Raw genomic sequence first — 24,565 nt, 5'->3', positions numbered from 1 at the left:
ATGTTTATCCTCCATAGTCTGTTGTGCCTCCACCCCTCCTACCAGTCTCCATGTGGCTGCTGCTTTAATTTTGTAGTTGTACGACTTCTATTCAGCTTGATTTCAGGCAGTTCTGAATGATGGTTGTTTTGTAGTTTTGTTGTAATTTTGATGTGGTTATGGGATGAGACAAGTTCTGTATTTACCTATGGTGCCATCTTGACTGGAAGTCTGATAGAGCATCTTTGTTCTGTTTCTTATCTCTGTGTTGAAGTTCTCACTAAGTTCATCCACTATTCCCTTAAGTTCATTGAGCATTCACATAACCCGTGTTTTGAACTCTGCATCTGTGAGATTGCTTGTTTCCATTTTGTTTAGTCCTTTTTCCATAGGTGTGTTCTGTACTTTCATTTGGGACATATTTCTTTGTCTTCTCACCTTGGCAGCCTCCCTGTGTTTGTTTCTATGTATTAAGTAGAGTTGCTTTATCTCCTAGGCTTGGTAGAGTGGCCTTATTTAGTAGGTGTCCTGTTCGTCTAATGGCACATATTTCCTGTTCACTGGAGCTGAGCACTCCAGGTGTACCCCTGGGTGGGCTCTGTACATCCTCTTGTTATGTTGAGCCTTGATTGCTGTTGGCACCTCAACGGGAGGAATTTACCCCCAGGAATTTCCTCCCAGTCATTTGGGAGGACTGGCTGCGGACACTTATCACTGTTGAGGGTCAGCTGTGTCAGGTCCCACCCCATGAGCAGGACTTACCTTAGCAGGGCTTTGGTGTCCACCGTGTCTCCCCTTTGAGTGTGTTGCTTGTAGGAGGTGGTTGGGTTGTGCTTCTCATGGTCTGAATTAAGGTCAGGTATCACTGGTATCCTGTCAGGGGATACCTGGCATGAGTTACAAAGCAATCTGCAGATGGCTGTTACTTGTTCTGGGCTTGGAGGTACCCAGGAGAGTCAGAGCTGCAAACTAAGGCCAGCTGCCTCTACTGCCAGGCCTGGTGCCACTTAGCAAGAGGTATGGGGCATATAGAGCCCAGATGCTGTTTGCTTGAGAGAGTTTAGGAAAATCTGAAGATGAGCCCAGGCAAGCTATTTGTATTGAAAAGCTAATCAATGAAAACTGATTGGGTTGGGCTCGAAAGCTTGGTGGGGCAGGATCTCAGGGAATCCCCTGGGTGGGACTAACAGCCTTAGCCAGGTTGATGGAGACTCCCCTGCCAGCTTTGTGGGGGAGGCCCAGAAATGGCACAAAGGCCTCTGCCAGCACATCTGTTTGGAAGAAAGCTGCCCCTCCAGCCCTCGCTCTGTTACCAAACAATTCAGTTCCTCCCCATATGTCCCTGGTGCCTTTCAAGCTGTGGCCCCAGCGCTGGAGCTTAAAGCAAGTGAGTCTGAGTGGGTCCCAGTAAGTCACCAACGGCCCTTTAAAAGGAACACCTGAGTCTCTAGCCATCCTCTGTCTCACTCAGGCATAAACCTTGCTGGTTTTTATAGCCAGAAGTTATAGGGACTTCTTTTCCTGGCCTGGAACTCTGGGCTGGAGGGCCTGATTTGGGCTGGGACTCTCAATCCTCAAGGGGCACCTCTGAAGCCTAGATATTCCTCCTGATATTATTCACCACTCTTGGGTGTGGGACCAATCTGCTCAGCACCCCGACCCCTAATGTGGCTTCTTTCTTTTTTTTTGGTGGGGTGGAGCTGTTAAACAGTACTTTTTCAGCTAGTGTACTTAAAAAAAAAAAATTATAGATTGATTTTAGAGAGAAACATTGATTTGTTCCACATATTTATATATTTATTGGTTGATGCTTGTATGTGCCCTGACTGGGGATCAAACCTGCAGCCTTGTCATAGCTGGATAACACTCTAGCCAACTGAGCTACCTGGGTAGAGTTGATGTGATTTCTTTATATCCTTAGTTGTAAGATTTCTGTTCAGCTAGATTTCAGGCAGTTCTGAATGATGGTTGTTCTGTAGTTTAGTTGTAAGTTTGATCTGGTTGTGGGAGAATTTGAGTACTGTGTTTACCTATGCCACCATTTTGATTGGTGTGTGTGTGTGTGTGTGTGTCTGTGTTTTTGTGTCTGTCTGTCTGTTTACTAACTCTGCCCTGTCGGTATTTTTTTTAGGTCTTCTCTCTAGACTTGTCAAATTCAGTAGAAAATAATCTTTCAGTTTTCTTTGTAGAAGGCAGTAGCTTGGCTGCTGTCCTCTAGGAGTCTCTAAGTAGCAAAGGAGGGTTTTGTGTGGAGGGAGTGGGTTTCAGCAGTCAGTATATATTCTCTTACTTACTTCATTGTTGTCACTCTGTTACTTCTTGCCTCAGCTGTGACAATTGAGCCTCCAGATAAAAGACTTTTTGTTTTACTCCTGCCAGAGATTTAAACTTCCATTCTTCAAGGAGTGATGCAGGGTGGTCTTCTGGTACTAGTAATTGGAAAGGCTGGGGCGGGGGATCTTTCCATTTTTTTTTTTGTCCCATTTTTATCCTAGTCTATGGAGCCCAGTACTGCCAGGTCCTGAGTCCTCAGGGATACTGTGGTTTAAGTTGTTCTGCTGCTTAGTTTTCCCCCTTTCCAGCTTGTGATTCAGGTTTTCTTGAGTCTGAGGTTATTATTTGTCCTCCTTTATAGCTTCTATACTTTGTATTTTTATTATTTTCGCTATTGTTCTTTTTCTTTCGATTTATGGGTTTGTCTTGTTTTATTCTAGTGTATTTTTGTAGTAGGTTTTGCATGAGAGTAGAAGTGAACCTGTTAACTGAGCGGAACGTATTTACACGTCCTAGTGAAAGAGTTCGCGCCCATTATATGCTGCGTAATTAAAAAGGGAATTCCCCGGTTAACAGGTTAATGTGTGTGTTTAAATTTGCCTTTTTTTAATATGGAGAAATCTCAGAGGTAACCTATTTAAAAAAAATTGATTACAGAGAGAGAGGAAAGGAGAGGGTGAGAGCATGAGAGACACATCAGTGTGAGAGAGAAACATCACTTGGTTGCCTCTAACATGTGCCCTGACTGGGGATTGAACCCGAAACCCTTAGGTGCATGGGGCGATGCTCCAACCGACTGAGCCACTGTTCAGGGCTAAATTTGCCTTTTTAACTGTCACTGTTGTTCTATATATAGAGTTATTTTTGTACTGCTTTTCCTTAAAATAAGATTTTACTTTACCAGTTTAACATATTATATGCACATACGATGAATTTTTTTGTATTTTAAGACTTTTTTCTGTAACATAGAATCGATACATGCTATTCTGTTGGATGCGTGTAACATCATTTACTTCATGTTATAAATACTGAACTTATGCTGTGTATATAAAGTGAGCTCTGAAGACTAATGATAGATAGGACAGGGTAAAATTATGGAGTGTTATATTTGTTGAGAGGTGAAGGAATGATTACATGTTTTCTTTGAACCTTTTAAACATTTAAAAATACTTTTTCTTTTAGGTGCTATGTAATGTGTTGAGATATTATAAGGAATGATTTTGTCAAATTTTCATGAGTTATGGTGGCTGAAAGATCAATTCTGTCTTGTGGGAAAATAACTGTAAGTAACCTCAAGTAACAAACTGACTTTCAACATCTATGCTTATGTGAGACACATTATTGATTAATCATAAGAACGTACTTGGGATACTTTATTCTGTTAGCCTTAATTATTCAGACTAAATAATTCAAAAGGAGAAGTTAGATTTTATATAAATAAAGATTATTTCTGTATAGTATTAGCATTGCCAAATTTCTTGGATTATACAAAATTAAAATTTTTTTTTAATTTTTCAGAAATGGCAGCACAAAAGGAAACTTATATTAATAAAATATTTTATTAAACGAAAGAGGTTATATAAGAGCTTTAAACCAACAGACTACGCAAATAAGGGAAGACATGTTTCAAATGAATCAAAGTCCAATATCTCTAGATTCCAGAAGAAAAAAGTTTTCAAAAGTTTTATCAAAACAGACAGGTCAGTGATAAATAACTCCTCCTGTAATAGGGCTGACCTGAAAACCAATATTAATTGAAAAATTAACAAAACAGATAGAACCTGAATTCAATAGCTTTCATAAAAAGTTTTAAAAACATCAAATTAGAATTAAATTTTCTTCAAATTTTTGTTGCCTTGCTCAAAGTAAAGCAGATATCTTTCAGCCTTCATGCCAGCTTTCATCATGTCCTAGGGATGACAGCAGAAACCTTACTTGAAGCAAACTAGTATTTTTGTTGAAAATGTGTATCAGCAGCGAAGTCAGTTTTTAAGACCTGATCCTTAGTAATAATACTGGACATTCAGCATTCACATCTATCAAGATACAAAAGTCCTCTCAAAAAAATCCTCTCAGAAGCTACTCAGAAAAGGAGGAGCTGACTCAGGAACAATGTCCATTCAGGAGAAATCAAAAGAAAATTCCTCCAATGTTATTAAAAAAAGTGATGATAAGAATTTAGAAGCACAAATTCAAGGTTCTCAAAAGAATCTAGCAAAAAAATCCGGTCCAAAGCAAGCTATAAAATCAGTGGTTAAATCTTCCAGTGAAAGTAAAATAAATCATCCTGAATTAGGGACATGTATGAGTACAAGGTCAGCAAAGGCAGCATTCAGTGATGAAAAAGCTAGTGAGTCCATTAATAAAAATGTGACTGTGAAGGGACATTCACAACAAGAATCTACAAAAAAGAAGAAAGCTCAGAAAAAATTAATGCATGAAACCCCTAAATCAAATGAACAGCCTAACCGGAGATCACAAAGACTTCAACAGCTTACAGAGGTTTCAACAAGGTCTCTGCGTAGTAGAGAAATTCAGGGTCAAGTTCAAGCAGTTAAACAGAGTTTGCCACCAACAAGAAGAGAGCACTATAGCAATACTCAAAATAAATCTAATAAAGTTAAAACAAGTAAAAAACATGTGAAAAGAAAAGTACTGGAAATAAAATCTGACTCTAAAGAGGATGAAAATCCAGTCATTAATGAAGTAGTAAATTCCCCAAAAGGAAAAAAACGCAAAGTAGAGCATCAGATAGCTTATGCTTGTAGTTCTCAGTGCATAAAAGGATCTGAAAACTGTCTTCAGAAGAAGACTAGAAAAGAGGAAACAAAATCTGTGCCTGTAACTTCTGAGATAAAAAGATCAAAAATGACTACTACAGTGGTCTCTAAAAAAAATGAGATGAAGAAGTCAGTTCATTCACAAGTGAACACCAGTGCAAAACTCCCAAAAAGTTCACAGCCATCAGTGCCTGAACAAAGTGTAGATAATGAGCAAGCAGGAAAGAGCAAACGAGGTAGCATTCTCCAGCTCTGTGAAGAAATTGCTGGTGAAATTGAATCAGATACTGTAGAGGTAAAAAAAGAATCTTCACAAATGGAAAGTGTAAAGGAGGAAAAGCCTACAGAAATAAAATTGGAAGAGGCTGATATTGAAAGACAAATACTGCATCAGAAGGAAACAAATCAGGATGTTCAATGTAATCGATTCTTTCCCAGTAGAAAAACAAAACCTGTGAAATGTATACTAAATGGAATAAACAGCTCAACTAAAAAGAACTCCAACTGGACTAAAATTAAACTCTCAAAATTTAACTCTGTGCAGCAAAATAAGTTGGACTCTCAAGTTTCCCCTAAATTGGGCTTATTACGAACTAGTTTTTCACTACCAGCATTACAAATGCCTCATCCAGTGACTCAGAGTACACTTTTAGGGACAAAACCACATGATGATAAAAATCTAGCTTACCAGCAGGAAGAAATGAAAGAAATTAATTCTGAAGAAATTAAAATTAGTGATATTACAGTTGAAATGAATAAAACCACCAAAAGGGCTCCTGAAAATTGTCATTTGGATAATCAGATAAAACCACCTCTTGACCCACCATTGGATAACCAGATGAAAGATTTTTTTGAATCAACACCGGATAAGGTAATCTATTTTCATTATGCACAATAGTCTTAGTACTTCTTTTAAAAATTTAATTAATTTTTTTGTTACAGATGTTTCTCCTGTTTCCACCATTGACACCCTCCTCCAGCTCCCCCCCCCCCCAACATTGTTGTCTTTGTCCATTGGTTATGCTTATATGCATAAGTTCTTTGGTTTATCTCCCCACCCTCCTCCCCTGAAGTTTGTCAGTCTGAACCCTACTTCTATGTGTCTGGTCTATTTTGTTCATCATCTTATTTTGTTCAACTACTTTCTAATAAAAAAAAAAGTATTTACAATATATTTTATTTTAGGAATCATAAAAGACTGAAGATCATTTGTTAAGGTATCCACAAGAGTTTTATTAATCCAATCTTGCAGTGAGTGATAGAATTTACTGCACTCTTTAGATGTCTCACATTTACATGAATGCTTCTCATTGTTTCCTCATTTTCACCCTTCATTTTTATTTTATATGAAGCATAAATCTGTTGAATTCTAGCTTTTCTTTTTCACTTAACATAGTGATATGTTTCATTTTCCCGTTAATTGTAACCACAGAAACTATGTTTTATAGTGACTAAAATGTAGAACTTCAAGTTGGGCTCAATTCAGACCAAGCTATTAATATTAATTTCAGCTGGCACAAATCAGCCTATTTTCCCTACTTGATAAAATTTAAAAATTAAACATTTCTGTTAGTAGAGATTCTTTTGGTTTGCCACTTGAATAGTTGGCAAATGATATGTCTGAAAGATGTAAATCAATCTTTAGTCTAAGAATAAAATTATAGTGGCTAAGAATTTTAATTTTAATCCTCAACCAAGGACATGCTTATTATTATTTTTTTTTTAACTTAATTTTAGAGAGAGAGGAAGGGAGAAAGAGAAACATTGATATGAGAGTGAAACATCAGTTGATGTCCTCCTGCATGTGCCCTAACAGGGATTGGACCTGCAACCTGGGTATGTGCCCTCACCAGGACTCCAACCCACAACCTTTTCAGTGAATGGGATGTTGCTCCAACCGAGCCACACTTGCCAGGGTGTGGCTAAGAATTTTTAAAATGAAAAATAGAATGTAATAAAAAGACCCTTTTTGTTTTAATCCTTACCCATCTTCATATCCTTACCCATCTTCAGACAGAGTGAGAGGGAGAGAGGGAGGAAGAGAGAGAGAGAAACATCGATGTGAGAGAGACACATCAAGTGGTTGCCACCCACACAACCCCAACCTGGGCCAGGGACAAACTGCAACCGAGGTATGTGCCCTTAGAGGACCCGAACCTGGATCTGTCTGGACCGTGGGCCGACACTCTAACCACTGAGCAAAACTGGCTGGGGCATAAAAAGAAACTTTAATGAGTTATTTAAGGTGGTAGTTTTGAAATTGTATAAAAGCAGCTAAGCCCATTTTTTTCCAAATTAAATCATAGGTAAAATACTAATATGTAAAATCAGTGAGCAGAAATTTTATATTCACAGAGCCATGGGGCTCTAGAATACAAATTGTAAAAACTCCACTAGCCCTGGCTGGTTTGGCTCAGTGGTTTGAGCGTCAGCCTGCGGACCAGAGAGTCCTGGTTCAGTTCTTGCTAAGGGCACATACCTCCATTGCAGTTTGACTCTGCCCCGTTGGGGTTTTGTGGGTGGCAACCAATCAATGTGTCTCTCATGTCGATGTTTCTCTCTCTCTCTCTTTCCCCCTCTCTCCCTCCCACTTTATCTGAAAATAAATGCAAAAATGTCCTCAGGTGAGGATTAAAAAATAATAATAAAATTAACAACAACAACTCCACTAATTTGTTTCAGTTATTTAAATTTATAATGAGAAAATTGAGAGCAGTAGAGGTATATGATTTAGATCACGTTTGGTGGCAGAAATAGGATTAAAATCCAGGTGTCCTGAATCTCAGCCCAGCATTCTTTGTTTTTTGTATGTTGATTTTTTAATCCTCACCTGAGGACATGTTTATTGATTTTAGAGACAGGAAGCGGGGGGGGGGGGGGGGGGGGACCTCAGTTGGTTGTCTCCTATATGTGCCCCTACTGGGGATCGAACCTGCAACCTAGGAATTTGCTCTGGCCAGGAATTGAACCTGTAGCCTTTTGGTGCACAGGAGGACGCTCAACCAACTGAACCACCTGGCCAGGGCCTGCATTCTTTTTGTAGCAACAGACTCTGAGTGTTAGATGATTTGAAAAAAAAATTATGAATAGAGAAAAAAGGTCAAGTCATCTTAAATTTTTTGGAGTGATTTAATACTCTCTATAGAGGCATTTTGGTCTAGGAGCAAATTTGAATGAGTGAGGAGTCTGGGTTTTATGCCAGAAGCCATGAAATATAGATCATTGTCTATTCTTGTGGAGTAAAAATCAAAGTGGACTTAAAGGGAACAGACATATGGTACTTTTAGATTTTATTTTCTGTACAAAGGGAAATGAAAGCATCAATAGAAGATAATTATTCAAATAGTGATAGTAATTAGAAGTAAGTAGTGAGTGGTAGTATGAGAAATAAGTATGGCTGCTTGTGAAGAGGAGGTGGCTTTCTATTCACGGTGTGTTTTGTCAGCAGACTTATATCATGTACTCCAGTTCTTGTTAGAGAGTGTATCTTCTAACTCCTTGATGCTTAAATACCTGTCAAAACTCAAAAGGCAGTTTATGGAGAATATATTGAAGAATATGAAATGTAATTCATTCTTTGGACTAAACTGTACTAGAATAGAGATGCTTACTTAGACCACACTATTTTAACCTATATTATTGCTTTTACTAAAATGTGCTGTTAATTTATACAGTCCCTCTGTCATGAAGAACATCCTGAGAAACAGTCCTATGTAACTTGGGTTAAAAATTTTTATTTACACTTGAAAATTCTTGAATATTTTAAATATCCCAGGTACTACAGAGACTAACATTACATTCATTTCTACCACCTACATTTGAAAAAAATTAACATTTTATTGAATTTGGGTCTTTTAACTTAAGAAAAGTATTTCACAAATACAGTGAAATACCTCTTCTTTCCGTTCACCTCTCTTTCCAGAGTTAAACATCTTTCTCAAGTTGGTGTGGATTTTTCTTTTCATTATTTTACTGTGTATGTTTACATATGTCTATCCATAAAAGAATACTCAGCACTGTTTGTGTTTTAAATGTTTACATAAATGCTTACAGTTTGTGTGTGCAGGAGAATGTGAAAACAAACCGTATATCATTTGAAAACTTTTTCTATGGCTGTCTGTAATTTTGTTCTTTTAATTATACAATGTCAGTCTCAGCTGTACTGAGAAATGATTTTATAAGGCCAAGCATCTCATCTGATGGGCCTTCTGTGAATTCTTTGGGCTGAATTTAAATTATTTTTACTATATGGATTGTAAAGCTCAATTATTTTATAATTTGTTTTTTTTTAATCCTCACCTGAGGACATTTTTGCATTTATCTTCAGGTATAGCGGGAGGGAGAAAGGGAGGAACTGCAACCGAGGTACATGCCTTTAGCAGGAACTGAACCTGGGACTCTCTGGCCCGCTGGCCGATGCTCTAACTGCTGAGCAAAACTGGCCAGGGCCCAAGGATACTTTTCCATTTATCTTCAGACAGAGTGGGAGAGAAGGAACGAGAGAGAGAGAGAAACATCGACTGGTTGCCACCCGCACAACCCTGACCAGGGCCAGGAACTGAACCACAGCCAAGGTACGTGCCCTTGACCAGAATCGAACCTGCAACTCTTTGGTCCATGGGCCGATGCTCCAACCACTGAGCCAAACTGGCCAGGGCTATAATTTGTTTTTTATTTTTTATTTTATTTTTTTTTATCCTCACCCGAGGACATTTTTCCATTTTTTGTTCAGGTAGAGTGGGAGGGAGAGAAAGGAACAGAGAGAGAGAAAGAGAGAGAAACATCGATGTGAAGGGACACATTGAGTGGCTGCCACCCGCACGACTGACCAGAGCCGGGGACAAACTGCAACCAAGGTACATGCCCTTAGCGAGAACCGAACCCGGGTCTCTCAGGACCGCAGGCTGGCGCTCTAACCGCTGAGCCAAACCGGCCAGGGCTATAATTTGTTTTTTAAACCAGTAACTTACTAACTTCCTTTTATTTTTTTTATTTTTAAGTGTTTTTATTAACTTCCTTTTTTAGAAAAATTAATTTATTTTTGTTACAGATGTTTCTCCTTTTTGATTAACTTTTTTTTAATGAAGATTAATTGGTAGCATTGTTCTTGTTTTTACTTTTTCTGCCTTTTCAATGAAAAAGTTTATGTTTTTCAAAACCATAACGTTCAAAAGTAATGTTACACGTCCATTGTAACAATCTCAGTACAGATAGGTAATGTACATGCACACATGGAAAGTTTACTGTCTTCCTTCTCATTTGCATTTCTCTGAGATACCCAGTATTGAAAGAGATTGGAGTATTTTCTTTTGGAAGTTACTGAGAATCTGCTTTGACAATGTTCTGATTTAATAGTTATAGGAGATTGCCCGGCCGGCGTGGTTCAGTGGTTGGGCATCAACTCATGCACCAAGAGGTCGCTGGTTCGATTCCCGGTCAGGGCACATGCCCATGTTGTGGGTCAAATCCCCAGTGGGTAGCATGCAGGAGGCAGCAATTCGATATTCTCTCTCATTGATGTTTCTATCTCTCTTTCCTTCTCCCTTCCTCTAATATCAATAAAGAAAAAAAAAATTAAACCCTGGCCGATTTGGCTCAGTGATTAGAGCATCGGCCTGCGGTCCAGAGAGACCCTGGTTTGGTTCCCGCTAAGGGCATGTACTTCGGTTGCAGTTTTTCCCCAGCCCTGGTTGGGTCGTGTGGGTGGCAGCCACTCGAGGTGTCCCTTTCACATTGATGTTTCTCTCTCTCTCTCTTCCTCTCCCTCCCTCCCACTCTATCTGAACAAAAAATGGAAAGATGTCCTCGGGTGAGGATAAAAAAAAAAAATTAAAAATTAAAAAGTTATAGATTAATAAAAAACAAATAATATTTAAAATAGAAAGTGATAGGGCACAAAAGAGGTAAACATGAAGTAGATGGAGAATTATTCCAAATTTGGGGAAAGAGTATAGGGTAAACTTGGAAAAGGCTTCATGGAAGAGGTTAATATTTAAGTAATGAGTTGAGTTTACATAGGAAGAAAGGTGTTCTATATCAGCACTATTCAGTAGAACTATAACGTGAACCACATACACTTTTACAATTTTCTGGCAGCCACTAGTAAAAAAGAAAAAGGAAACTAGTAAAATTATTATATTTTATTTACTCTGTCATGTAAATATACTGTCATTTTGACATGTAAATCAGTTTTTTTGTGATAATTTTACCTTTTTGTTTTCTAACCCTTAAAAATCCAGTGTGTAGCCCTGGCCAGTTTGGCTCAGCGGTTAGAGCGTCGGCCTGCGGTCTGGAGAGACCCGGGTTCGGTTCCCGCTGAGGGCACGTACTTCGGTTGCAGTTTGTCCCCGGCCCTGGTTGGTCGTGAGGGTGGCAGCCACTCGATGTGTCCCTTCACGTCGATGTTTCTCTCTCTCTCTCTCCCTTCCTCTCTCTCCCTCCCACTCTATCTGTACAAAAAATGGAAAAATATCCTCGGGTGAGGATAAAAAAAAAAAAAAAAAAATCCAGTGTGTAATTTACATTTATAACATCTCAAACCGATCTACTAAACACATTTTAAGTGCTCAGTAGTCAAATGTGGCAGTGGTTACTGTATTGGGCAGTGCAGGTTTAGGTAGATAAAACTCAGAAAAAGTATAGAGCCAAGCAAATACGGAATATACTGTGGGAGAAGTAAGTTTTTCAGTTTAGCATGAAAGGGAATAATAGGAGCTGATGCTGAAAGGATAGCTTGTGTGGAGATAATGAAGAAACTTTTAAGGCATGTCTAGGTGAATTATTTCAAATAGAAAATTATCTTTCGCCCTGGCCAGTTTGGCTCAGTGGTTGAGTGTCGGTCGGCCTGCGGACCAGAGAGTCCCGGGTTTGGTTCCTGCTAGGGGCACGTACCACCAAAAAAAAAAAAAAAAAAGTTAAAAAAAAATTATTTTTTCAATGGTTCTGTTTACATCAGACTTAACATTATTAATTTTTTTAATTAAAAACAAAAAAGAATTATCTTAAATTTTTTTGGTTATGTTAAAATTCACTGAAAGCGTATTGGGATAAGACCCAAAGATTGATATAAAAGCAAATATTAACATTTTGAATTATGTGTTCAGAATTTCAGCCTGTGTTTGGAATCTAAACTGGAAAACAATCCAGTGGAAAATAATGCTACTGTTTCAACTCAGCTCAGTCAAGAAAAGATTGATACAGGGGAGAGTAAATTTCCAGGTAACACTTTGAAAATATTATTTGGATTTTACAGTGTTCTGAGATATTTTTAATGTCTCATAACAGGAAGCCATAAGGGCTACCAGATAGGCCTGTTAAATCCTTCTTAACCTTTGCTTATATTTTTCAAATGTATGATTATCACCATTATTTGAGGGAGAATTGCTTCTGTTGATTGGCTTGTTTGAAGAACTTAGGTATGATTCTTTGACTCCCTACCAAAAATTCTTTTATTTTAAATCTTTTGTTTTGTTTGTGACTTACTCTCTGGAGAAGTGTTACTTAATGAATTGCTTAAGTTTGTGGTTGCAGCTTATTTCTCAAATATAAATGTGCTTTACCATTTTAGATTTTTATCTTTAACCCTCAGTTATTCAACTTTCCATTTTAGTGATTCTGAATTTGAGTTAAAGATTTAATAAATGCTGCAAATTTTTACTTATACAAAAATTTATTTTTGTAACCTTGTGAAAATTGTTGACAGTATATTATTTGAAGTGTTGGATGGGGATTTGCATACCTTATCAGATGAAGCACCAGGGAATATAGAAAAGAAATCCTTACTTCATGTTTCTCTCAGCTAAAGGAAAGGTATACTTGGAACAAAATGTAGAGGTCAGATAATTTCTTCCATGGGATGTCATTTAACCTTTTCTCTTAGTGGGGTAAGGGGAAGTATAATATAAATGTGAGAAATACATTTATGCATTGCAAAATAAAATGAATTAGTTATTGCATTACTTTTAAAAAGTATTTTTAAATTGATGTTTAGAGAAAGAGGAAGGGAAAGGGAGAGAGAGAGTGATAAACATGGATGTGATAGTGGAAGATCTATCAACTGCCTCCCATACGCCCCCTACCGGTAATCGAGTCTGAAACTTGGGCATGTGCCCTGACTGGGAATTGAACTGGCAACCTTTCAGTGCGGTGGATGACACCCAGCAGTAGAGCCACACTGGCCAGGGCTAATTATTGCATTATTTATTAATGGGATTAAAACTCCAGAGACAACAATTTTTTAAACAATGAAATGTTTTTATTTATTTCCATTTAGAGGTTATATAATTATATAGACATTCAAACAATTTTTTTTATTGTTCAGTTCTGGTAATTATTTGTGAAACTAGAGGCATACTGTTAATCTGCCATTAGATCTCTTTGTGGCTCTGCAGAACCTTTCTGCCTCTTCTTAAGAGTAATTTCTAGAAAGGGGGCTCTTAATTTTATTAAACGGTCTTTAATAAAATATAACATTTAATGTATTGAACTATTTTCCTTCTGTAAAATGATTTTTAACTATAGATCGAGAGCTGGTAAGAAGCTTAATACATGACTCATCTTGATTAAATTACAGGTTCAGCTCCCAAACAGCTCAATAACCAAACATCTAAGACCAGTGATACCAGGTAAGACATTAGTTTAACATAAGTACAGATATGACATCAGCTAAAAGATAAACTGAAGCATATTAAACATTTTAAGTTTGTTTGAGCAAACTCAATTAGAATTGAGCAGCATTCAATCTAGCAGATAGAAAGGAGCTTCAAAGATCTGTACAAAATGAAAGACTTATAGGCAGAGAGAATGGGAACAAGGAAGTTGTACTGGCCAGAAAAGGTGGATTGGTCATTGAAGAGTTACTTTCCTTAGGGGATGGCAGAGGTCTATAAAGCAGATTACCTAACTGGTGATTCCTGATTGATTGGTTTAAGGTTCTGTTTCTGGGAGAGCCAAAACTATTTCTCTCTCAATTTGATGAATTGGGGGGAGGTTAGCATAAGCAACTCTATTTTGGGTTTGCTGTCGTATTTTTACAAATTTTAAGGATTTTAAGCTGTAAGTTTGGGAGATTTTTCCCTGACAAGTTATCTTGTAACCCTCTCAGTTTTTCACAAAGAAAGACAGTGATATTTGCAGATTCTCTTTTAATTGTATATTTTTTCTATGCCTATGTATACTGTTTTATAGCTTTTTAAAGTATTTTATTATTTTTATCATTATTATTACTATTATTTTTGTAGAGAGATAGAAAAGAAACATTGATGTGAAAGAGTAACATCAATCAGCTGCCTCCTGCACAACCCCCAGTGGGGATCGAGCCCAAAACCCAGGCATGTGCCCTGACTGGGAATTGAACTGGGACTTCTTAGTTCATGGGACAGCGCTCAACTCACTGAGCCACCTGGCCAGGCTAGCTTTTGTTTTTTTACTTAAATATATTTTGGGCATCTTTTACCATCTTACAGCATTCTTTTAAAATCTACATCAGCCCAGGCCGGTTTGGCTCAGTAGTAGAGCGTCCGCCTGCAGACCAGTGAGTCCCGGTTTCGATTCTGGCCAAGGGCAAGTAACCTTGGTTGCGGTTTTGTCCCCAGTCCTGGTCAGGGTCATGCGGGAGGCAACTCTTCGATGTGTCCCTCACACGTCAGTGTTTCTCTCTCTCTCCCTTCCACTTTGTCTGAAGATAAATAAAAAAATATCCTCGTTGAGGATTAAAATATAATAAAATAAAATCTACATCTGATTTTATTCCTTATTTAACAGTTCAATTTATAGACATTTTGGTTGTTTCTGGTTCATTTCTATCAAAAAGAAGTCCTATAAGAAATGTATATATTTTTGCCCACTTGATGACTTATATCCAAGATAAATTTCATAGCTAAAGGACTTAACCTGCACTGACAAATTTTGCTCCAAAGTGGATGTGTCTTTTTATTTTTGGAGCAAGTGTTTGAGAAAGCTCTGTTTCTCAAACCCCTTGAAATGCTGGATATTATTAACATGTAAAAGTGTTTTAAGTAGATCAGAAGCTTTTTTTTTTTAATATCAGAATTAAATTAAAATAGGACTTATTTTACCTTCGAGATTACTGAAAACAGTGTTTAGGACAAACTGTAGTGACTCAGATGGCTAAAGCTATAGAACTATAGAACGTATTAAATCTATAGTAGGGCTGCTGTTTTTTGTTTATTTGTTGAAATGTAGTAATGTTCTTGGGTTTTCCATCTCTGATTTTTAAAAGGTTAGTTTTTTCCCCCTTGGAGTTGAAATTTGTCAGTATTGTATAGAAAATAAGTTATATTTTTTTCCTGCCAGTAATTTGAAGTGATATAGATCTATAACATTTAATAGGATTTTTTTGTTTGTTTTTTTAAAAGGTTAACACCACCTAATAATTCTTGGCCCAAGTGTAGTTCCCATTTGGAGATAACAATTCCAAAGGATTTGAAATTAAAAGAAGCAGAGAAAGCTGATGAAAAACAGTTGATCATAGTAAGTATATAACTTGACCTTTTTGGTGAAGTGTTGTCATAAGCATTTTATTTATGCACATTGTTAAATAATGAACTCATTCCCTTTTTGTTAAGAGCCTTTTCTTGGTCACCATAAATCGTCATTATGGATATATTCCTGATATTACAAATTTCCCCCAAATAGTCCATCATAACAAAGAATAAAAATTTAAATTTGCCCTTTCTGGGTGGCTCAGTTGGTTGGAGCGTTGTCCCGACACTCAAAGGTTGTGGTTTAGATTGCCAGTCAGAGCACATATCTAGGTTGCAGGTTCAGTCCCTGGTTGGGGTGCATATGGGAGGCAACTGATCGATGTTTCCCTATCAGTGTTTTTCTCTTTCTTTCGCTCCCCCTTCCCCTCCCTCTCTCTCTGTAAGCATATCCTTGAGTAAGGATTAAAAGTAATAATTAAAATTTCTGTACTTCATTTTATTTTTAACAGATTGATACCTTATTTTATATTTGTTACTTTCTTTTTTTTTTCTTTATTGATTTTAGAGAGAGAGAGGAAGGAAGAAAGAGAGAAACATCAATGAGAGAGAACATTGGTTGGCTGCCTCCTGCATGCCCCCCACTGGGGATTTGGCCCACAACCTGGCATGTACCCTGACCAGGAATTGAACCGGCAACCTCTTGGTGCATGGGCTGATGCTCAACCACTGAGCCACACCGGCTGGGCTATGTTTGTAACTTTTTGAAATGTGTCATTTGACCTATCTTTTAGTAGTTGGTTTAAATATTAAAATAATGTGGAGCTTAATACATAAAATGGTTTTAAATATTTATATTTTAGTACCTTATACAGTGTAATTTCAGAATTACATTTTACAGGAAGATAAACCAGTAGTTTATTTGAAACAGAACATAGATACTTTTTAATTTGGTTGTAAGGTGGAAAAGAAGGGGAGATATTTTTGATCGATTAAAGATTTGATTGAGTGAGCACAGTATAAAAAAATGAAGGGACCCCGAATAATAGGGACATTTAATGTAGTTTCAGTCAACATAATCAATAGGATATTGAGGGACTGGATGATTGATTCTAAGTTTACTATTTTTTTTTTTTTTTTTTATCCTCACCAGAGGATATTTTTTCATTTTTTGTACAGATAGAATGGGAGGGAGAGAGAGGAAGGGAGAGAGAGAGAGAAACATCGACGTGAAGGGACACATCGAGTGGCTGTCACCCGCACGACCAACCAGGGCCGGGGACAAACTGCAACCGAAGTACGTGCCCTTAGTGGGAACCGAACCCGGGTCTCTCCAGACCGCAGGCCGACACTCTAACCGCTGAGCCAAACTGGCCAGGGCTGATTCTAAGTTTAATAAGGGAGAATAACTTTGCAAGATTGTCTAGAAATTTTTAGGAGGATTAGTGAGGGATAAAGTTGTTTTATCCAATTTAATAATGTTTCTGTTGTCAGATATGTATGATAGTGAATCAGGATTGGACAAGTAGTATGTAGGGCTGCACCTAGCTTTGATACCTTGAAATGTGGCTCATCAGAATTGAGATACACTGTAAGTGTAAATATACTGCATTTCAAAAATGGGTACCAAAAATTAAAAAAAAGACTGTAAAGTATATTACTAATAGGTTTTTTAAATATTTAATATGTGATGAAATTACAATATTTGGGTTATCTTTTGTTAAATATATTATAAAATTAATTTTACCTGTTTGCTTTTGCTTTTTTTTTTAATCCTCACCTGAGAATATTTTTCCATTGATTGTTAGAAAGAGTGGGAGGGGGAAAGAAAGAGAGAGAGATAGAAACATAAACATCATTGTGAGAGGGACACATCAATTAATTGCCTCCTGCATGACCCTGACTGGGGCCAGGTATTGAACCCCAGACTCTTCAGTCCCCAGGCTGACACTCTAACCACTGAGCCAAACCGGCCAGGGCTGCTTTTGTATATTAATTAAACCATATTAAAAAGCATGAGATTGGTACTACTATTATTTCTCATTTACCCGTGAGGAAATTGGGGCATAAATGCTTACTCATTCCTATGAAAACTGACTGCTTGAAGAGATACTTGTCTACTGATGTTCATAGAAAGGTGGAAGTAACCAAAGTGTCCACCAGTGGATAAATGGACAAACAAAATGTGGTGTATACTTACAATGGAACATTATTTGTCCTTAAGAAGGAAGGAAATTGATACATGCTACAACATGGTTGAACCTTGAGGATATTAAGCTTAGTGAAATAAACCAGTCACAAAAAGACAAATACTGTATGATTCCACTTCATGAGGTACCTGCAAGTAGTCATAATCAAATTCATAGAGACAGAAAGTCCTAGAACACACTCACTGACTGGATGGGGAGGCCAGCAGACAGGGTGGGTCTGTGCTGAACTATGCAGGTCAAAGCCCCAGAGTGCCTTTGCTGCAGACACTCCTTTTCATCATCATTCTGAGGGAAGTCTTAGAGAACCAGGTGGTTTTCAGGAGCTGGGTAGGAAGGGGGATTGGGAAGCTGTTGTTTAATGGGTATAGAGTTTCTGTTTTGCAAAACAGAAAGGATTCTGGAGATTGGTTATACAACTTTATAAATGTACTTAACATTACTGAACTGTACACTTATAAATGGTTAAGGTGGTAAATATGTTGTATATGTATATCTGAATCACAATTAGAAATTGTTTTTTCTGCCTGAAATAAATTTGCAGTTAACTAAATTTTTGTTGTTGTTAGTCTTCACCCGAGGATATTTTTCCATTGATACCTAGATAGAATTGAAGGGAGGGAGGGAAGGAGGGAGAGAGAGAGAAACATCTATGTGAGAGAGACACATGAATTGGTTGCCTCTCGCATGACCCCGACCAGAGCTGGGGATTGAACCTGCAACCCAGGTACATGCCCTTGATGGGAGTTGAACCCACAACCCCTTGGTCCATGGGCTGACGCTTTAACCACTGAGCTGGACTGGCAAGGGCACAGGTAACTAATTTTGTCAATAGTTTGAATCCTTATAGCGTTAACTTCCCTTTAGTTTTATATACAATCTCTTATTTACCATTTGATTTCTCTTTGCTATTTGACCCTACTTCTAAGGCACTAGAGTGCTCGCTTCGGCAGCACGTATACTAAGGCACTAGAGATACTGTTATCTTAGATTTTTTTTCAGTAATTAGTTCAGATTGCAGTTTTAGAACAGAAAGAGTAAAAGGATTGTTTATTTTATTGTTTTTAAAACGTATGTTATGATTTTTATTTATATTTATTTATTTATTTATTTATTTATTTATTTATTTATTTATTTATTTATTTATTTATTTTGGTACGTGTCCCTAGCCGCTGGGCCTAGCGGGAACTGAACCCGGGACTCTCTGGTCCGCAGGCCGATGCTCCAACTGCTGAGCCAAAACGGCCAAGGCTTTTGATTTTTATTTTTAGAGAAAGACAGGAATGAAGAGAGAGATAGAAACATCAATGTGAGAGAGAAACATTGATCTGCTGCCTCTTGCACACCGCTTACTGGGGATTGAGGTCGCAACCGGGCACATGCCCTGACTGGGAATCAAACCCAGACTTCTTCTAGGGACAACGCTCAATCCACTGAGCCACACCAGTTGGGTTTTTATTTTATTCTTAAAATTAGATCATATTGCTGATAGTTTCTTGTTGAATAAGGCCAAGAATAGAAAACATTTGGTAACAATTACTATTCTACAGTACAGTTATGAATTACTGGATAACAGGTGATTGTAGTCAGTCTTTGGTGCTTATTTTATATAAAGATAATAGAAAAAATTTAATTTTACCTTTTCTTAAGAGTTTCAGGTGACATTAAAATACTCTTTAATATCTACAAACTAGAATAAAACCATTAAAGAGAACAGACTTAAGGTATTAAAAAGAGTCTGTAAAACACTATTTTCTCTAAACTTTAGCAGTATAAATATTGCAGATAAAAATGTATATATTCTCACTTGTAGAGTATTTTCATATTTGGAGCTTTAGGACTAAGATTGTGTTAAACATATTTCTCAGTTTCTTTCAATTGTTATTAAATGCTGTGGAGCGAGTGATCAAATTACTAGAATGGGAACAATTTTTAACAAAAATTGCACGCAGATTTCAAAGATTACATATTCATTTTTATAATCATAATTGTATATTATTTATTATAGGTTAAATACATTTTACTTTATGTTCACACTATAGCTTTAGAGGCTAATGTTCTAGGATTATTCTTTTGAGAGAAAAAACCCATTTGTTTGTTTTTATAAATAGGATGCAGGACAAAAAAGATTTGGAGCAGTTTCCTGTAATGTTTGTGGCATGCTTTATACAGCTTCAAATCCAGAAGATGAAACACAGCATCTACTCTTCCACAACCAGTTTATAAGTGCTGTAAAATATGTGGTAAGTGTAATATATGCCTGCTAAAATGCAGGATTTTAAAAGATGAAAAAGTTTAAGATACTGAAAATTTTCTGTGTTTTGGAAATGATAATATAATACAAAGCGCTTGTATACATATTGGCTTATTTTAAAACAAAGCCAAACATAGAAACCAGCTAATTGATTCTGTCTGGTTTATGTTGTGGGATTTTTAATTTAAGTTATATTTTTAAGGTAGTTAATGAATCTCTTCTAACAAGTAATGCTGTTCAACTTGAATATTTTTAAAGTTTCCTTTGATTTTAATAATTAGTAGCTATTGAGCAGTCTGTTTAATATTATATGGCTTGACACAATTTTTTATTTGAGGATTGATAGTGATATACATTATACCAAATGGATGGTTTGGGGATTTCCTTTACTTTCTCTTTTTTTGCTGTCATAAGAGTTTTTCTTTATAAAATGAAAACAAAAGGTTAAGACCTCAGAATTTGTAATATACTAAAAAGAAAAAAATCCCACAAAGTAAATATGTTTTAGTGTATATTTTTAATGTATCTACATTAGAGGCATAATTGGTATTATTTAATATTTGTTTCTATAAATAGCAAAGTTTTAAATAAAGTTTTAGATATCTTATGAAAATAGTAATTTAATATAATTGCTGTTTACCTGTATCTGAAATGGAATCCATTTTTATTCTATACATGTTACCTTCAGTACTGTACACTCACATTAATAAGACCTCCAGGATATCTGAACTGAGATCACCAATTCATTTCATGTAGGCTTTAGATATATATGTGTGTATGTATGTATGTGTACATATACATACATGTACACATGTTGAATTATTTAAAGATCTTTATTAACTTCAGTTAAATTTGTATTCTTACCTTTGGTTGAAGGGTTCATATTCATTGTTTTATTTATTCAGTTACTTCTTCCCAAGATATATGGGGTTTTCTTTTAATGGTTCCTTACTGTGGAGATCTTTTATATTCCTTATTTCATTTGCCTTTTTCACACACCCCCCACCTACTACTTAACTAAATAAAATATAAGGTGTGTGGATGTAGAATATTTATAGCTTATATATTGATTTATCATTTGAAATTTGTATTTTTCTAATTTGACTATATTAACATCCTTACAATTTGAAAAGAAAAATAGTTATTTTGGGAGGCTAAATTATAGACTATTTCTGGGGTAAAAATATTTTAGTTTATTTTACATACGTGAATCTGATAGAAGTTAAATGAGTTCTGTTCAATTTACATGATTTGATTCTTGTCATCAGTTTCCTAAAATTAGAAAAGTAGGTTTAAAAGGCTTAATTCTTCATCTTATGGGAATTTCTTAATTTCTGAGAGAAACACTAAAGAAATCAATTAGGAAATATGTATTCTGCTCTTCACAGTACCAAGGGAAATTGGTTTGTGGAACAAAGTGGAGTCATCACCTTCTAAATAAATTCTAGATCTTATAAACTGTAAAGCAGTGTAGCAATTTAGGGAAAACTGATTTCTGCTCCCAGCCTCTCTCCTCCTCTTCCTTCTCCCTTGATGGGACAGAGCTATGGGTTATTAATTTTTGTAATAAGCTCAAGAGAAGGAATTGAGTTTAGCAGTTGGCCATCCTTTGCCAACATCAAGGTCATAATTCTTTTGCTTTTTAAAAACGTAAGTATGGCCCTGGCCGGTTTGGCTCAGCGGTTGGAGCGTCCACCTGCGGTCCGGAGAGACCCGGGTTCGGTTCCCGCTAAGGGCATGTACCTCGGTTGCAGTTTGTCCCCAGCCCCTGGTTGGTCGTGCGGGTGGCAGCCACTCGATGTGTCCCTTTCATATCGATGTTTCCCTCTCTCTCTCTTCCTCTCTCTTTCTCCCACTCTATCTGTACAAAAAAAAATGGAAAAATGTCCTCGGGTGAGGATAAAAAAAAAAAAAATGTAAGTATGCATAGAGTCTAAGGTACAAACTCCTCCAAATTACTGTAGCATTCTTTCTTAGTGTGTGGAGAGAGAACAAAAATATACCCATATTAAAGGTGTTCTGCTGTGATCACAGCTCTGGATTTTAGCTTGTAATATTAACCACTTATTGGTACCTAGTATTGTGCTTTGGCATTAAGAAAGAAAAACTTTCTTAATTTTTTTCTTTATTGATGTTAGAGAGGGAGAGGAAGAGAGAGATAGAAACATCGATGAGAGAGAACATTAGTTGGCCGCCTCTGCATGCCCCTCACTGGGGATCAGGCCCACAATCTGGGCATGTGCCCTGGCTAGGAATTGAACTGGCAACCTTTTGGTGCATGGGTTGACACTCAACCACTGAGCCACACCGGCCGGGCTGAGTAGATCTTTTTTACTGATTCAGACTTTTGTAGGTAATAACACTAGAAAAATACATCAAAGTAGATTGTGATATTTTGATTTTGAATGCCATGTGGACTTAATTCTTTCTGTTCTTTTAGATGTTAAAGAATTTTAAGCATTGTGAATCAGACAGTTAAGTTTAAATGATGTTGAAATGATATTTTGGTGGAGTATAAGGAGGGAAATATTTCAGTGGCATATAAGGAGAGAAGTATGAGGTATGTGCATAGTGCTGAATTATGGCATTGGTGGATATAGGGAAAATTTTATGACAAGGAATACTCTGAAAGAAGATTTTACAGATCCCTGATTGGCTGCAGAGGTGCATTATCCAGTGTAATAGCACTAAGCATAAAATTAAAAATGCTATTTCTCAATTACACTAGCCAGTGCTCAACATTAGTGTAGATGTAGAACATTTGTATTGTCAGAGAGAGTTCTATTGGACAGTGCTGCTTCAGAAGGCTGAGTCAGAGAAACCGTGATCATATTTAACCTTTCATTTCTTTTATGTGAAATTTGAATACATGGATTTATTTCTGAGTACTTTTTCTACCTTCCTTTGGAAGATGATTAGGAAAAAGAGGAAACTGGGTGTTAGATAAAAGAGAAGTAAATAGTAGATCAAGAATAGAGATTTTAGCCCTGTCTGGTGTTGCTCAGTGGTTAGAGCTTTGGCCCTCACACCCAAGGGCCTCGGGTTTGAGTCCTGGACAATGGCATGTATGTGGGTTGCAGATTCTATCTGGGTGCATTCCGGAGGCAACTGATCTCTCTCTCTCATATCGATGTTTCTCTCTCTCTCTCTCTCCTTATTTCCTCTTCCCTTTCTCTCTTCCACTGTCCTCGGGTAAGAATTAACAAAACAAAACAAAAAAAGAATTGAGATTTTACAGTGTTGGGAATGGAAAAGAATCTAAAGCAAAATAGCCTTGGCCCTTAGAACTGTGTTTTGGCGTTATTAGGGAATAGGGAGCAGGGAGAGTGGAGGGACTCAGAACCAGGTCAGAGAGTTTAGTCTGAGTTTCACTGCCTAAACGTAAGGCTATGATACCTTGTTAAAAGTAGAAAAACAGTCTTTAGAAACAGGTAGGAATTTGTTACATAAACATTACCAGCCCTGGCCGGTTTGGCTCAGCGGTTAGAGCGCCGGCCTGCGGTCCTGAGAGACCCGGGTTCGGTTCCCGCTAAGGGCATGTACCTCGGTTGCAGTTTGTCCCCGGCTCTGGTCAGTCATGCGGGTGGCAGCCACTCGATGTGTCCCTTCACGTCGATGTTTCTCTCTCTCTCTGTTCCTCTCTCCCCCTCCTACTCTACCTGAACAAAAAATGGAAAAATGTCCTCGGGTGAGGATACAAAAAAAAATTTAAAAAAAAAAAAAAATTACCAAACGTTTTATATCTCGTTTTTGTTTCTATCTTTTCTGACCCTGATATTTCATTTTTTCTACTTCATTGTGCCTTAAAGACTTAGAATAGTGTGGTATATAAATATAGGATGGGAGCAGCACTTCCAAATCTTAGTCAGAAACTAATTTTGCTTTGGGTTGCGGGCATACAGTGGAGGAGAAATGCTTTTAGAATAAATGTTACTGCAACAAATTTTTATTTAATTAAATTAATTAATTAATTAATTAATTAATTAATTTATTTATTTTTATCCTCACCCCAGGACATTTTTCCATTTTTTGTTCAGGTAGAGTGGGAGGGAGAGAGAGGAACAGAGAGAGAGAGAGGAACATCGATGTGAAAGGAACACATCGAGTGGCTGCCACCCGCACGACCGACTAGAGCCGGGGACAAACTGCAACCGAGGTACACGCCCTTAACAGAAACCAAACCCGGGTCTCTCAGGACCGCAGGCCGACGCTCTAACCGCTGAGCCAAACCGGCCAGGACACTGCAACAAATTTTTAAAGAGTTCACAAACTCTGGGGAGGGAAAATCTGTAACTTATCTAGTGGCAAATAAAAACCTCTCTAATCTGTTCTTTCTCTACTTTTCCCTATACTCATTACCTCAAGCTGGAAACTTCAGAATAATCTCTTATTTTTCTTTTTACTGTACTCTTTATACTCAATACATTAGTAAATTGCATCTTCAAAATAGATTTTAAGTTCTCTGTCATGTTCACTGCTACCACTCTGAACCAGGCTGCTGTCATTTCTTCCTTGGACCACTTGTGTAATGCTTTCCTAACTCCTCTCCCAGCTTTCATGTTTCTCTGTAGTCCTTCTTCACAGTGTCCACAGCAATCTTAAAAACTTAAATTAGATTATATCTTTTCT

The 24,565-nt window shown here is 37.2% G+C and overlaps 1 protein-coding gene across 3 annotated transcripts in view; it reads left to right on the top strand.

Annotated features, from left to right (window-relative positions):
• The first annotated feature begins 3,969 nt into the window (after positions 1-3,969).
• ESCO1 (establishment of sister chromatid cohesion N-acetyltransferase 1) overlaps positions 3,970-24,565 on the top strand; it is a 60,830-nt gene continuing 40,234 nt past the window's right edge. Inside the window, exons 1-5 of one of the 3 annotated variants that reach the window (XM_036244522.1) lie at positions 3,970-5,904; positions 12,137-12,251; positions 13,606-13,657; positions 15,410-15,524; positions 19,794-19,925. In XM_036244522.1, coding sequence (XP_036100415.1) covers positions 4,366-5,904; positions 12,137-12,251; positions 13,606-13,657; positions 15,410-15,524; positions 19,794-19,925 — 1,953 coding nt within the window. In that variant the 5' untranslated portion in view covers positions 3,970-4,365. The remainder of the gene's footprint in view (positions 5,905-12,136; positions 12,252-13,605; positions 13,658-15,409; positions 15,525-19,793; positions 19,926-24,565) is intronic. The other 2 variants (XR_004957045.1, XR_004957046.1) reach the window with 2 other exon arrangements.

The sequence above is a fragment of the Molossus molossus genome, unplaced genomic scaffold (genome assembly GCF_014108415.1).
Source record: "Molossus molossus isolate mMolMol1 unplaced genomic scaffold, mMolMol1.p scaffold_m16_p_6, whole genome shotgun sequence".
Lineage (NCBI taxonomy): Eukaryota > Metazoa > Chordata > Mammalia > Chiroptera > Molossidae > Molossus > Molossus molossus.
Note: the sequence above shows the minus strand (reverse complement) of the source record. Positions and strands in the feature narration are given on the sequence as shown.